The sequence below is a fragment of the Anopheles funestus genome, chromosome 3RL, assembly GCF_943734845.2.
Source record: "Anopheles funestus chromosome 3RL, idAnoFuneDA-416_04, whole genome shotgun sequence".
Taxonomy (NCBI): domain Eukaryota; kingdom Metazoa; phylum Arthropoda; class Insecta; order Diptera; family Culicidae; genus Anopheles; species Anopheles funestus.
This window is the reverse complement of record NC_064599.1, coordinates 8,388,411-8,403,975: the sequence shown is the minus strand read 5'-3', so window position 1 is coordinate 8,403,975 and position 15,565 is coordinate 8,388,411. Positions and strand designations below refer to the sequence as shown.

Sequence of the window (15,565 nt, the reverse complement as noted above, 5' to 3'; positions counted from 1 at the left end):
ACTTCCAAATCGATCAATACCGATCAAATGGTCGTTCTAATTCTAACCCAGAACTCACCATATTGTGTACAACCGTACCATTTGCTTGTGGTGGTGGTGTTTTTTTTTATTTATACCTCCACCCTGGACACACCACCCAATGCGCGTCGCGAACCGCTGTAACGAAACGCTGCGAATCGCGAAAAAACCAGCGCCAAAGCTAAAAGTCGACCCGTTGCGACGATGAACATCAACAACAATCCATCCCATTTCCCTCTCCCCCCCCCCCCCCCCCCTCCCGGTTTTTCCCGCCATGTGACAACCATAAAGGGTGCGCACCCCTACACCCTTGGTAGCACGCGAGCACGTTACGGGTGGGAAATGGGAGGGCCGCGGTGGGTGCGCAAAATCAAAACAAAATTCAAATCCATCCGCCACGAGCCATAGTCTCGCAGACGCGTTCGTTGGAAGCGGTTCAACTTTTTCCGTTTGCCCGACAGTACTCAGCTTTTCTAGTCGTTGCACTTCGTCGCGGGTGGAAAAAAAACACTCATCATCCCTTTACAAGTTAGTAGGTACCGACAAGTCAAAGACCCGCCGGAAGGATTCACTTTCCTCATCATCATCATCACCATCATCACCATCAGCAGTCGTTCGTTCGATCGTGAGCATTCGTTTCCTCACTCACTTTCGATTTGTTTCACTGCCAAAAAGGCATCCACTAGAGTCTGGCCCCGAAGGTCGTGCTTTTGACGGAGGCGTGAAAGTGATTAGACGCAGAACTTTGCAGTCAGTGTCGATAGATACGCCTCACTGTAAAGGTGCTTCGCGCAGTGGTGTACACAAACCGAGCCGATCCAGCATTATCTTCCTTCCTTCACCGTTAAGGGTAAGGGTAGTGCGCATTAGACGTATTATTGGCGAAATCAAGGACGGTTTTGGAATTATTCCAAATAAAATTGACGCAGTATGTACAAACACGTGCATCTTCGTTGCGGTGAACGAATAACAGATGGTTGGAACGAAATCAAATAAAAGCCTTCGGTTATAGTTTTCCTCTACTTGTGAGGGAAATTTTGGGACGAGTAATAAAAAATCATTCCAAAAAGTGTCAAGAAATTAAAATACCAGTGAATTTTTCAAAGTTAAGGCAACATTGACACTTGCTCTTCATCGCTCTGGAAGAAGGTCAGATGGACCAGTCCGATCCGATATCAATGTCTTGTTATTTTTTCGCCCCCCCAAGAAAACCCTTAAGCCCCAACATTCAATCTAGCCAAGTCCAAGTCCAAGTGCGAGTTCGCGAATTTTCTCGCGCCTCCTGGTCCTGGACTGTCCTTCATCTAGTTATATTTTTATTAACCTCCAAAAATGTGACGCTTCTACGCGAATGTGCGAATCGAAGGGCGGCGGCGGCTGTCGTAAATAAAACCGAGGCAACAAGAACAACAGTGGAGCAAAAGTACAACAAAAAAAAACCGGAACGACTCGGTGGGACCTTTAGCTTCGAAGCTATGGAAGTGCTTCACATTTTTGCCGCTATTTATAATCGGCCTAATCCACCGTGACAGTGTTAAATCGATAAATTGCACTATCAGCTCTGGGCCATGAATAGTTTATTCGCTTGTTCTGTGCAAAAATGTGGCCATTCCATGACCTCATCCCCTGGCTATGTCTCTGTGTTATCTTGGTCCGCCTCAAAGTTTCTTTTATCATTTCTCTGTTTCTTGTGATTTCTGAAGGAACATTCTTAAGACTTCTAACCTCGACCTTAAACGATGTCGCTCGTTCCGGTGCAGTACCGTACGTGGTGGGACGATTGGGACCTACCGCTGTACACGCGCGTCCTCGAGAAGTCGATCACGCAGGAGGTGCTCGGCTCGGATGACTTCTGGCGCGTGCCACCGCTCGCTCCACTGCGCTGGTCCAGCCTGTACCGACCGTGGCGCTACTTCAGCCTGCGGGACGTCGGTGCCAAGGTGGACACGGATCGGGATCGCTTCCAGATCGAGCTCGATGTACATCAGTTTCTGCCGCACGAGGTCACGGTACGCCGCACGGACAAGTACGTCACCATCGAGGGCAAACACGAGGAAAAGCGGGACGAGCAGGGTTACGTGGCACGCCAGTTCTCGCGCCGTTACCTGGTACCGAGTAAGTTTCTTACCCATCGTTCCTTTTCCTTTTTCATTCCTGGCACCGATGTCCACTACTATTCTCATCCTCGCTCAGACTCGTTGCACCGCACATCATCATAACCCGCATCCCGAATTGGATCACCTGAGATGAAGATATTTCTGGCAACCGGGGAGTCAACTGCCATGAATCACTCTCAACCTGTCTGGCGTCTGTGTGTACAAACGATTCACCTTTGATTGCACAATCCCTTATGTGTCCCCAATGAGATGCACGATCCCTGTATTAGTCACACGCGAGCTTTATTGTCGTACCGAACCTGACAGCGTGTTGTGTGGTTAATTTCGGGACGGGGACATTGGTTTGAGTGTTTCGCTTTTCGTTCAGCACGTCACTAGGTAAATAGTTTTCATGCACGATTATTTGGTAAGTCATTGATTACGCTAACAAAAAGCAGGTTAGAATAGAACCGTGTCTCCTTGAAGCTATTATTAATCCTAGAACAAAGCTTTCTACCATTCTTCAACAACAAACAACATAAAAGGATTATTAATACACTTGAGTTAAGTCACACGATGGGAGCTTTTTTTGGATAACCTTTCCGATTTAAAACAACTCGAATTATAATAAACGCCTAGATGTATGCAATTAGCACAACATAACGCGCTTTATCACTGCTCAGTAAATGATATCAACTATTCCTACGATTTAATAAAACACTTTTTAAGTATTTTTCCGGCCAGGAATCTAGTCTAATTACCCCTTCTTCCTATGCTCTTCTGCTCCTTCCAGTTGGCTATGATGCAGGCTTGATCGTTTCTTCGCTCTCGTCCGACGGTGTACTGACCGTGACTGCCCCAAGGATCGGCCTGCCGGCGCCGAAAGTCGAAAAGTATGTCCCCATCTGGCACACCGGTAAACCGGCCATCGAGGACAAGAAGTAATTGCACCCTACGCGCACGCACACGCACACAAACAGACACATACGCGTACGAATCGGTCATTCGGGCGGATGGAATGAACGCTGCCGGAAGCACCTAGCACTCTTGCTCTTTCCACTATCTCCTCTATCTGTTTCGGTGTGGTAAACCAACTGCCCTTACTGCCAGCGTCAACGCTTCGTTCCACTGCCCGTTCTAGCACCGATCGCGAAACCATTTACGAAAACCACGAATGTTGATCGCTTTTCTGTTTCTGTTTCTGTTTCGTTCCATTTCTTTTCTCAACTGCTTCCGGGTGGTTTTTCTTTCTTTCTTTCTTTCTTTCTTTTTGTTTTCTTTTGTTTCTATTTTCTTTTCCATGTTGTTTTGTTTTTTTCCCTCCCAGTTCGCGGCGCTGTTTGACGTACTACAAGTAAATGACACGATCACATTTATTAAGCGAACAATCTCGCCTCTCCCTTCTTGCTCCGAATCGATGTGGCTTTAAAGCGATGCACGGAACTTCCAACAAAAAAAAAAACAAACACCTGCGAAAGTGTGCTGCACGTGGTATTTCAGTTTTCGAGTGAAGCAATCTCTGTTTGGAAAATATGTTAAAAGTGCCTGATTGATATCGTAATCAAACGAATTGTGTGACGTAGCTTGCCTACTTTTAGGCGCAAAAAGTGAATGCAGGATCACACGTGCTTTGGCACCATTTTAGCGGCCATTTTCACAGGGAAAGCTTCCAGTTCTGCACACACGCACACACACAAACATATCCATTGTTCAATGTTCGGAAAATGCATCACTAACCGATTAATTGTAAGCCCACGACGCATACCAACTAAAAATGTGATTCATTAGCGAAAGTGTTACGCGTTTGTTGTTCGTTAAGGCGAGAACCTTAATGGAGTAGTTTAATCTAAAATATTAAAAAAACATAAAACGACAACAAATACCCTTTTACTTAATAACGTACCTAATCGTGTGCGTAACATTATTTGAATTTGTTTCGATTGTGTAACCACGACACGATTTATAGGTGGAAGCGATCGATGTGTCCCCTTTTTCGCTCCAGTCTAGTCTAGATTTCTTGCAAAAACTATTTGCAAAATAACAACGTCCACATAATAAACTAATTCCAATAAACAAAAAATCGAACCGAATTGAATCTAATTTTGAACGCACTATAAGTTTGTTTATTATTCATTCCGTTTCCGTCCGAAATTGATGCTCATTGACGATCCGATCGATCTGTAGCAAATAGGGTGGACCGGGTTAGGGAAAGGGCCCGATTGACAGATTAATGTGAAACAGGTGCGGCACCATCGCGTGCTGTACGATGAAGTCAAGGGCTTTCCATGCAAATCGTACTCCGGCTGACTACCTTTGCAATGATGGATCGCCACGAGACGATATACCTAGTTTGGTTCGCTTCTATTTTAAACAATATTTTGGTAGCTTTAAGAGAGATAAAAGACATAAAATGAACATCAGTTTGTCAGCTAGCGTAACAGCGTTCAACGAATTACCTGACACAATTTCATATGCTTCCAATGTAAGCCAGCCGCAGCACAAAAGCTCCAGAAAAGCGTTTACTGCAACGCGTAAATCCTTAGCACTGTCGGCCACGACAGCTCATCAGCTGACAGGCTGGTCGAAGGTGAATCGTTGCAATAGCGTACGGGTGTCTTCCCCCAGGCCAACCAGCTTCAGTTTATTGCCGAGGTTATTGCCATGTCTAGTTGCCAAGTTGGACGACTGACGACTGTTTATTCAGCACCCTTGCTACACTTCCTGCTACGTACGGACGGACGTACGAACGTTCGTATCAAACAAACAAACTTTCTCCGCGAGCGAGCGAACTTTCCCGTGCAAGCATCAAACTATTTCTTTTGCATCCCTGAAGCCACAGTACGGCCAAAGCAAAAAAAAGAAAACCCTCTCCGCTAGACAGCTCACTCGGCGTCCTTGGGAAATCAATCAAAAAGACTGTTGCAGGCAACGTTCTCGTGCCGTTCGTCTCCGGTTGGTGCGGCAACTTTCTTCGGCGGTAGGACGCAAAGGGAAAACTTTTCTTCCCAAGTCACCGGTACAGGTCGGCCTACATCGAAAATAATACAGCTTGTGTCCGGATGTGTCATAAAAATGGAGCAAACGTGTTGTTGGAGGTGTTTTTGGTCTGGCAGGATAAAGTTACTTTCTCACTTCCGGATCGTTATTAGATTCCTGCGGGATTACCAATCATGGCAAAATTGTAATGTCACTCATGATGGACAAATTGATCGATTATTGATTGCAATCACAATTATGGGAAAATGTGTTTTTTTTCTCGTGTGAGAAAGTGTATTATTAAGGCCAAACAATTGCTTCTTTTGTGTGGCCGGTGTGGGTAATAATATTCATAATTTGTTTTAAAATGTTCGATTAAGTCTCATTCAACATTCCATAAAGGGTCTAAAAATATACGATTGCCCATGATCAACAACTTTGATTCATTCGCTCGTATTGTGGGCGGAAAACGCAACAAATCAGCTTCTGCGTGCGTTTGCCTTTCGTAGCGATGAGATGAATCATAATGAGCTCACTCGGCCGTTACGCTAGTGAGAAGGTTCTAGTATTTTCTGGCACTTCGTGTTCCTGAATATTCTATGAGAATCATGCAAAATAATTGATTCATCTTTATTTAAAATACAATACATGCTTAATTGTGAAAGCATTCAATTGAAATTGTAAACAACCCCGAAAGTATCGAAATTCTTCACACGGTGAGCTCTCTGAAACGGTTACTCACTTCTCGCGCGAGCTCACTCGACCCTTCGAGAATGCTCTCACTCGTTCACGTTTCGCGCGCTTTAATGTATATAAACGACCATGCTGCTTTTTCTCTGTGGAAACGATCTATAACGAACTTTTTGTGTAAATTTACAATAAATTTCATGGATATTGCTAACTAATTTCAGTGAAATAAATTTCGGAATCTATTTAAGTTACATATTGAAAAACTTGGGAGCTTTTTTTTACAAAATCATGAAAATTTTATTTTATTAAGCTTAAATCAAACATGAAGTGTATTACCCAGATAGCCAAAAACCGATATCCGACCGTTCGAAGACCTATATAAGACGGTCTGATATCGGTCTTAAAGCATCACTTACAGCAGTAATATTAAGACTTCGTGGATGACATAAAACGGGCCATAATTATATCAAATGTACCATAATAATGAAATATTTCGTTTGTGGTAGGAAAGCTTTTCTTTCGTCATTTTGAACTTTTTTATGAAATATTTCGAAACTAAAGCTTTTTATATTCATTGTCATTTCTTTATTTCATTCGTTCAATTTTTACAAAAATACACACACACGGGTAAATACACACACAATTGCTTTGAAGACGACGCGGACTTGGTTCCATGACGCTGTCACTATCCGGAACATTGATGGTCATATCTGCACGAAATGAGTTGATTCTGTAGTATGGAAAGATCAGATTATATGGATAAAAGGTTTTTAACCGATTGATTATAATAAAAATACCAACCATCACTACTGCGGCAAACGATGACGGCGTTGTCAAAGGACGCTGCGTTTTCTGAATGAAATATCCATCGCCTGGTAGTGTTGTTTAACAGTATTTCACTTTTTTCATGCACTATGAGTACTTTTCTTTGTAACATTTACATTTAAAGTACAAAAACTACCCTTTAACATTACACAAAATCAAAAATAAAACACACTGTAGCGCACCGCATCAAGCAGATGAATAAGAATGGAGTACATTAAAACGAAGCAAAGAAGACGCCTTCGATGTATTGCATTGACAGATGAACGAATATTGAAAATTTCAAACGATCATGAAACCCGATGAAAAGTTTCCTGAAACATTTCAAATTTTATGCTCCTCTTCCTGGCCTTACCCCAAGAGCACCCACAACTTTTTGGTATAAAATAGCGTGATTTCGAACCAATCCTCTATTAAGACCACAAAGTCGTAGTGTAGAGCAAATAAAAATGTTGCGACCCATATCAGACTTTGTGGTCGTAGTGTGGTTATCTGGGTTACTTATCGGTGGCATAGATTATGACTCCATGGTATCCCCTTCCTTCTTGCTCTGGCCATTTTGTTGGGCAGCATTTTCGGTGACTTGCTTCATGGGCTGTCCCGTGTGTGTGATGGGAATGCTGCGCTCTGTTGTTTTCTGCTCGATTTCCTTTTTGGGACAGGTGATGGTAAGGATACCGTCTGACGAGAGAGACGAAACGATGTCCGCTTCACTGTGGCCTTTGGGAAGCATGTAGCGACGCACGAAATGTCTCGAGATATAGCCTTGTTCGTCCTGTTTCTCCTCATGTTTGCCCTCCACCACGACCGAATTGTCCACGTACTTCACCGAGATCTCCTCCGGGGTGAACTGTTGCACATCCAGGTTGATCTGGAATTTATCCTTAGTGACGTCCACCGTTGATGCGCTGTCTCGCTTGCTGGCCACACAGGAGCTATGCCGACTGTAACGACACGGCTGTTGTTGGGCTTGTGGCTGAAGACGACGGTCGGTCACCGCTACCAGAGCGTTGAGAAGATCGTCTGCGGTCACACCACTGCCGAAATGCTGGTCCATCAAACGAGAACTCCACACCGGACGATCCCACTCGCTGTCCCACCAGTTACGGAAGAAAATCGGGATGATCGACATTTTCACTGTTTACTGAGAAAGTACGATTCTGATTCACTGTTCACTGTATTTCACACTGAATATATCCTTTAGGACGAGATTTGTTTGCGTTACTTCGCTTTCACCGTTTGATATCGCACTTTGTTGGATTCAACTGATGAGCTCACAGCGTTCTCACCCTGGCTTATATACATGAAAGCGCGAGCAACGCGAACAAGTGAGATTGTTCTCGAAAGGGTGAGTGAGCTCGATGGAACATTCGTGAGCATTCTCGAATATGTCACAGGGTAGATGTGATTTATTTTCAATTTAGTTAATATTCGTATGAATATTACCAGTTTTAGAAACGGTTTTATAATTTTCGTTTTTGTTTGATGTAAATTACAAATTTTGTTATTTATTTTGCTATTAAATATCAGTCGTCTTTTTGCTTTGATGCTACATTGTACGTTTCCGTTGGAAAGATACGTTATTGTAGAAATGTAAATAAAATCATAAAAAATTAAAAGATTCATTAAAATTGAGAATAAACGTAAATAAAAGTATATCAGTACCTATTTCAGAAAATAAATTGGATGATTTTTAAAGTTCCAAACGTCAACAGAGCGATGGAGCGGATAGAAACATCTCTCGGTTCGGAACCATCTGGAGTTATAGTACATGCGCCCATCACCATTCCTTCCTTCTTTTCGGTTTTGACGTCGTGCGAAGCTGCCGTGTTTTCCGTACATCTGAAGTGAAATTATTTCACTTTTACCCGCGAATAACACGTGTTTTACAGTAAAACTGAGCCAAATAAGCAAGTAACAATGCCGCTCGCGAAGGACTTCTTGCATCCGCTGCCCGCTGAGGAGAAGAGGAAGCACAAACTGAAGCGTTTGGTGCCCCATCCCAACTCGTACTTCATGGACGTGAAGTGCCCCGGCTGCTACAAGATCACCACCGTTTTCAGCCATGCCCAGAGCGTCGTGGTGTGTGCCGGTTGTTCGACGATCCTGTGCCAGCCGACCGGTGGCAAGGCCCGTCTGACCGAGGGCTGCTCGTTCCGCAGGAAGCCCTACTAAGAGAAATACCAGCTAGGAGTATCCCACTAAACCCGTGACGATCGAAAGGTGCCTTGCGTTGGACGGATGATACCGAGGTGGATTCATCGAAGAGTTGGCCGGTCAATATACAAACAGCACGTATGGAATTTGGGAGGGGAATTTCCACAGTGAAATCCCCAAACTATAAGTGAACATTGTATTCGTACCGAAAGGAGTGTAATAAAGGCATCATTTCGATCGTCTAATTATGTAGCAAGTGTGTGCGTTTCGTTTAGTGAGGTTAAGTTTCGTATCGGTGCTCCATTGCCTGCGTGTTTCATGATGTATGCGTGGTTGTGTGTGTTTGTGTGAATGCGACATTTGACAGCTTCGTGTTGTTGATTTTGTTCGGCGTATTGTTGTGCCTGTCCCTACGCCGTGGTTGCAAACTCTGGTGTAATTGCGAATTTTCCAGCTCTGCATGTGCACTACCTATACTCCATTTCACAACATTACGACAACATCTTGGAGCCGTAGTTGTATGTACACAAATGAGTCATGGAACAAAACAAGCAACTCATGCGCAAATTGATTGTTTTGATTCACGCGGCGAGTGCATAAGGAATGTAAAATATTTAACGCCTAGTTAGCTGTTTTATTCGAAAAGTTGTAAAACAAAATATTGTACAAGTTTCTTATGAAGTAGTCAATTGTGGTTCTATTGTTTTCCCACGTTTTTAATTGCTTCGTTTTGATCGTTCGTTCGTTCGTTCGTAGTAGTTACTTCCCTGTTATTCAATTATGTATTACACAAATCATTTCTTTAAATCTGCGGTCTATAGATCATTTGTCCTCCATCAACCCTCGAAACAATGTTTGTTAATTATGAAAGCCTCCTGGAAAATCCAACAACCAAAGTTAACTCTTATCTGAAAGAACATTGAAGGGTTTCGCGCTTCTTATATTTACGTTAAATTGCGCCTTTATACTGATTGTCGTTGTTTTACTCGCTTTTGATGCATAATTCGATTCATTTATTATGATCTCCATGAAAAAGTATATGGTAATTACTTTTGATTCGTTTTAGGAAACATTGATTACCCTCACAAGAGTTGCGAACTGGATATACACAACTGCTCCACTCATACAAGGAATGAAGAATAACTACACAAACTGCTAATAGAATACTTCGTGGCTGAAACATTCTTTTATAAAATGTATTGTATTTTTAGTTAAGAAAACATCTGTAAATATGATTTCCAAACAACTGTGTGATGTCATAAGATGCAAATTATTCAAAAAAAATTTCCATACCCGCCAACAGATGGCGCTATTCGTTCATTTTCTCTAAAATCATGTTTTATAGCTCATATCGAATGAAAATAGTTTGCTATAATTATGTAGCAGTTAAACAAATCGTGTATTCAATAACTATACTTTTTGGCGGTTTTTATGATTTACTTTTCATATTCCGATGGTATTCTAACTGTGTTTCCGTTAAGATAAATAAATTATTTCGATATTTTTACAAGAAATCAACTGTGGTACGTTAATACATATCTCCTCCGTTTCACAAATGTTTGGTTTAATTCCATTCAAATTATTACAATTCCCATTGTACGCTTGCTCGAAATTACCATATACTGTTGAAAGCACGCACTTAGGGCACCATTTTATTAGTATGCAGTATATGTGTCGTCAGCTGGTCTGCCAATGTCGCGCTTACAATATCGGCCTTTATTTCACCGCTTTGATCGAATTGGATACAGAAGGTGGTAGGGTTTGGCAAATGTCTTATGAGTCCACGCCACAGAAAGTCCTCCAAAAAAAGCACGTATTTTGTCTCATTATCTTACGGCCTAGTCTGCAACCAAAGAGTCCAAGGATTCTTACGTATGAATAGTTCAGTATATAAAGCTCATCGAAATCTTGGTAATTCATCAGTTCACTTGCTAACGCATCCTCAACAGCATTCGCTAACAATTCAACCAAAACAACCCAACAACATTATCCAAAATGTTCAAGATTGTAAGTATTGCTAAATGGCTCATTGTTCTTTACCATTCTAATTCTGATGAACTTTCTTTTCCGGAACTAGGTGTGCCTGTTCGCCATCATTGCCGTCGCTTCCGTTTCGGCCAAGGCTGATCCGAAACCGGGAGTACTTGCCTATGCTGCTGCTCCAGCTGCCGTTGTCGCTGCACCGGCCGCTTATGTTGCGGAGGGTGCCGCTGTGTACGAGCGCACTTTCCACGGAAATACTGCCCCGCTGGCCTACACCACCTACCCATATGCTGCCCCTTACGTTGCCGCCGCTCCTTATGTGGCTGGCGCTCCGCTCGCCTACTCGTCACCCTACGTTGCCGCTGCCCCTGCCCAGGTGCTGCTGAAGTAAATGGGTATCGATGCAAGAAATAAGGAAAATGATATTTGTTACCGCATGCAATAGTGAAGCTGTAAATACTCTCTTGTTGACTGAATAAATCTATTCATTTGCTGTATATAAAAGCGATTGTTTCTTTAGTGATCTTTGAACTATTTCCCCCTTCGCTACATGCTTAGCAATTGTCGTTTATTTATAATAGCATTTATTTTTTAATTTTTATTCTTTTCTTCTTTAAAAGCATTATTTGAGTGAAAAGAATCTTGTTGCAACAATTTCGCATTAAAATATATCAAATTTTTAAATTTTGCTAAATTGCTCAAAAAAATCGTAAGGGGTAAGCCTTATGAAATTTTCGAGTAGAAAATTTTTTTGAAATTTTTTTGTTATTTTTTATTCTTTCTTTATTTTAAAGCATTATTTGAGCGAAAAGAAACTTATTGTAACAAATTTGCAGTAAAATACATCAACTTATAAAAGAGGAAAAAAAATGAGAAAAATTTAACATTTTCTCAAACAGGGTATGGAACTTGCATCCTCGAATAACTTCTGACACAGACATCTGAGGGCATGGCCGTCCAAGAAGAAAATGTGGCCATTAATGCCATCTATCGACCACAAGTTAAAGATTGGCAATCCGTTGGATACCGACCGAGTTATAGGCAAAACTTGGTGCAAAAATGAGCCTTATGAAATTTTTAAATTTTTAGAATTTTTTTAATTTTCTTAAATTTTTTATTCTTTTTTTTATTTAAAACATTATTTGAGTGAAAAGAAACTTATTTCAACCGATTGGCATTAAAATAAATCAATTTTATTTTTTTTTGCAAAATTGCTCAAAAAATCGTAAGGGGTAAGCCTTATGAAATTTTCGAGTTGAAATTTTTTTTGAAATTTTTTTGTTAGTTTTTATTCTTTCTTTATTTTAAAGCATTATTTGAGCGAAAAGAAACTTATTGTAACAAATTTGCAGTAAAATACATCAACTTATAAATGAGGAAAAAAATGAGGAAAATTTAACATTTTCTTAAACAGGGTATGGAACTTACATCCTCGAATAACTTCCGACACAGACATCTGAGGGCATGGCCGTCCAAGAAGAAAATGTAGCCATTGATGTCATCTATCGACACGCAGTTAAAGATTGGCGATCCGTTGGATACCGACCAAGTTATAGGCAAAACTTGGTGTAAAAATGAGCCTTATGAAATTTTTAAATTTTTAGAATTTTTTTAATTTTCTTAAATTTTTTATTCTTTTTTTTATTTAAAACATTATTTGAGTGAGAAGGAACTTATTTCAACCGATTGGCATTAAAATAAATCAATTTAAATTTTTTTGCAAAATTTCCCAAAAAAATCATAAGGGGTAAGCCTTATGAAATTTTCGAGTTGAAATTTTTTTTGAAATTTTTTTGTTAGTTTTTATTCTTTCTTTATTTTAAAGCATTATTTGAGCGAAAAGAAACTTATTGTAACAAATTTGCAGTAAAATACATCAACTTATAAATGAGGAAAAAAATGAGGAAAATTTAACATTTTCTTAAACAGGGTATGGAACTTGCATCCTCGAATAACTTCTGACACAGACATCTGAGGGCATGGCCGTCCAAGAAGAAAATGTAGCCATTGATGTCATCTATCGACCACAAGTTAAAGATTGGCGATCCGTTGGATACCGACCGAGTTATAGACAAAACTTGGTGCAAAAATGAGGAAAATTTTATATTTTCACAAACAGGGTATGGAACTTGCATCCTCGAATAACTTCCGACACAGACATCTGAGGGCATGGCCGTCCAAGAAGAAAATGTAGCCATTGATGTCATCTATCGACCACAAGTTAAAGATTGGCGATCCGTTGGATACCGACCAAGTTATAGGCAAAACTTGGTGTAAAAATGAGCCTTATGAAATTTTTAAATTTTTAGAATTTTTTTAATTTTCTTAAATTTTTTATTCTTTTTTTTTATTTAAAACATTATTTGAGTGAAAAGGAACTTATTTGAACAGATTGGCATTAAAATAAATCAATTTAAATTTTTTTGCAAAATTTCCCAAAAAAATCATAAGGGGTAAGCCTTATGAAATTTTCGAGTTGAAATTTTTTTTGAAATTTTTTTGTTAATTTTTATTCTTTCTTTATTTTAAAGCATTATTTGAGCGAAAAGAAACTTATTGTAACAAATTTGCAGTAAAATACATCAACTTATAAATGAGGAAAAAAATGAGGAAAATTTAACATTTTCTTAAACAGGGTATGGAACTTGCATCCTCGAATAACTTCTGACACAGACATCTGAGGGCATGGCCGTCCAAGAAGAAAATGTAGCCATTGATGTCATCTATCGACCACAAGTTAAAGATTGGCGATCCGTTGGATACCGACCAAGTTATAGGCAAAACTTGGTGCAAAAATGAGCCTTATGAAATTTTTAAATTTTTAGAATTTTTTTAATTTTCTTAAATTTTTTATTCTTTTTTTTTATTTAAAACATTATTTGAATGAAAAGGAACTTATTTGAACAGATTGGCATTAAAATAAATCAATTTAAATTTTTTTGCAAAATTTCCCAAAAAAATCATAAGGGGTAAGCCTTATGAAATTTTCGAGTTGAAATTTTTTTTGAAATTTTTTTGTTAGTTTTTATTCTTTCTTTAATTTAAAGTATTATTTGAGTGAAAAGAAACTTATTGCAACAAATTTGCAGTAAAATACATCAACATATAAATGAGGAAAAAAATGAGGAAAATTTTACATTTTCTCAAACAGGGTATGGAACTTGCATCCTCGAATAACTTCCGACACAGACATCTGAGGGCATGGCCGTCCAAGAAAAAAATGTAGCCATTAATGCTGTCTATCGACCACAAGTTAAAGATTGGCAATCCGTTGGATACCGACCGAGTTATAGACAAAACTTGGTGCAAAAATGAGAAAAATTTTATATTTTCTCAAACAGGGTATGGAACTTGCATCCTCGAATAACTTCCGACACAGACATCTTAGGGCATGGCCGTCCAAGAAGAAAATGTAGCCATTGATGTCATCTATCGACCACAAGTTAAAGATTGGCGATCCGTTGGATACCGACCAAGTTATAGGCAAAACTTGGTGCAAAAATGAGCCTTATGAAATTTTTAAATTTTTAGAATTTTTTTAATTTTTTTAAATTTTTTATTCTTTTTTTTTATTTAAAACATTATTTGAGTGAAAAGGAACTTATTTGAACCGATTGGCATTAAAATAAATCAATTTAAATTTTTTTGCAAAATTTCCCAAAAAAATCATAAGGGGTAAGCCTTATGAAATTTTCGAGTTGAAATTTTTTTTGAAATTTTTTTGTTAGTTTTTATTCTTTCTTTATTTTAAAGCATTATTTGAGCGAAAAGAAACTTATTGTAACAAATTTGCAGTAAAATACATCAACTTATAAATGAGGAAAAAAATGAGGAAAATTTAACATTTTCTTAAACAGGGTATGGAACTTGCATCCTCGAATAACTTCTGACACAGACATCTGAGGGCATGGCCGTCCAAGAAGAAAATGTAGCCATTGATGTCATCTATCGACCACAAGTTAAAGATTGGCGATCCGTTAGATACTGACCGAGTTATAGGCAAAACTTGGTGCAAAAATGAGGAAAATTTTAAATTTTCTCAAACAGGGTAAGGAACTTGGTTTCTCGAATAACATCCGACACATACATCTGAGGGCATGGCTGTCCAAGAAGAAAATGTAGCCATTAATGCTGTCTATCGACCACAAGTTAAAGATTGGCGATCCGTTGGATACCGACCGAGTTATAGACAAAACTTGGTGCAAAAATGAGGGAAATTTTATATTTTCACAAACAGGGTATGGAACTTGCATCCTCGAATAACTTCCGACACAGACATCTGAGGGCATGGCCGTCCAAGAAGAAAATGTAGCCATTGATGTCATCTATCGACACGCAGTTAAAGATTGGCGATCCGTTGGATACCGACCAAGTTATAGGCAAAACTTGGTGTAAAAATGAGCCTTATGAAATTTTTAAATTTTTAGAATTTTTTTAATTTTCTTAAATTTTTTATTCTTTTTTTTTATTTAAAACATTATTTGAGTGAGAAGGAACTTATTTCAACCGATTGGCATTAAAATAAATCAATTTAAATTTTTTTGCAAAATTTCCCAAAAAAATCATAAGGGGTAAGCCTTATGAAATTTTCGAGTTGAAATTTTTTTTGAAATTTTTTTGTTAGTTTTTATTCTTTCTTTATTTTAAAGCATTATTTGAGCGAAAAGAATCTTATTGTAACAAATTTGCAGTAAAATACATCAACTTATAAATGAGGAAAAAAATGAGGAAAATTTAACATTTTCTTAAACAGGGTATGGAACTTGCATCCTCGAATAACTTCTGACACAGACATCTGAGGGCATGGCCGTCCAAGAAGAAAA

General features: G+C 39.3%; 4 protein-coding genes across 8 annotated transcripts; 3 read left to right on the top strand and 1 right to left on the bottom strand.

The window, feature by feature from the left end:
- The first annotated feature begins 411 nt into the window (after positions 1-411).
- On the top strand, positions 412-4,231 carry LOC125770724 (protein lethal(2)essential for life-like). Of its 5 annotated transcripts, none has more exons than XM_049440679.1 (5): positions 414-546; positions 694-868; positions 1,722-2,133; positions 2,908-3,007; positions 3,442-4,231. In XM_049440679.1, the coding sequence occupies exons 3-5, from the start codon at positions 1,758-1,760 to the stop codon at positions 3,470-3,472; spliced, it is 507 nt and encodes a 168-aa protein (XP_049296636.1). In that variant the 5' UTR covers positions 414-546; positions 694-868; positions 1,722-1,757; the 3' UTR covers positions 3,473-4,231. The 5 variants fall into 5 exon arrangements, with proteins under 5 accessions (XP_049296634.1, XP_049296636.1, XP_049296632.1 ...); XM_049440675.1 differs by having other exon boundaries at positions 415-546; positions 2,908-3,055; XM_049440676.1 differs by having other exon boundaries at positions 416-550; positions 2,908-3,055.
- A 2,874-nt stretch (positions 4,232-7,105) lies between these two features.
- On the bottom strand, positions 7,106-7,886 carry LOC125770718 (protein lethal(2)essential for life-like). The gene has a single exon (XM_049440668.1). It carries the CDS (start codon positions 7,732-7,734, stop codon positions 7,120-7,122), a length of 615 nt encoding a protein of 204 aa, XP_049296625.1. The 5' UTR covers positions 7,735-7,886; the 3' UTR covers positions 7,106-7,119.
- A 495-nt stretch (positions 7,887-8,381) lies between these two features.
- LOC125770744 (40S ribosomal protein S27) lies at positions 8,382-9,007 on the top strand. Its single transcript, XM_049440700.1, has one exon. The coding sequence runs from the start codon at positions 8,523-8,525 to the stop codon at positions 8,775-8,777; it is 255 nt and encodes an 84-aa protein (XP_049296657.1). The 5' UTR covers positions 8,382-8,522; the 3' UTR covers positions 8,778-9,007.
- A 1,660-nt stretch (positions 9,008-10,667) lies between these two features.
- On the top strand, positions 10,668-11,246 carry LOC125770742 (RNA-binding protein 24-like). The gene is made up of 2 exons (XM_049440698.1): positions 10,668-10,766; positions 10,837-11,246. The coding sequence occupies exons 1-2, from the start codon at positions 10,755-10,757 to the stop codon at positions 11,131-11,133; spliced, it is 309 nt and encodes a 102-aa protein (XP_049296655.1). The 5' UTR covers positions 10,668-10,754; the 3' UTR covers positions 11,134-11,246.
- The last annotated feature ends 4,319 nt before the right edge of the window (positions 11,247-15,565 follow it).

Bases quoted from the DNA above. Each gene is read 5' to 3' on its own strand.
- LOC125770724 (XM_049440677.1), top strand. From the start codon at position 1,758: ATGTCGCTCGTTCCGGTGCAGTACCGTACGTGGTGGGACGATTGGGAC. The intron at 2,134-2,907 runs GTAAGTTTCTTA...TGCTCCTTCCAG, and splicing joins GCGCCGTTACCTGGTACCGA to TTGGCTATGATGCAGGCTTG. The intron at 3,056-3,441 runs GTAATTGCACCC...TTTCCCTCCCAG, and splicing joins CCGGCCATCGAGGACAAGAA to TTCGCGGCGCTGTTTGACGT.
- LOC125770718 (XM_049440668.1), bottom strand. From the start codon at position 7,734: ATGTCGATCATCCCGATTTTCTTCCGTAACTGGTGGGACAGCGAGTGG.
- LOC125770744 (XM_049440700.1), top strand. From the start codon at position 8,523: ATGCCGCTCGCGAAGGACTTCTTGCATCCGCTGCCCGCTGAGGAGAAG.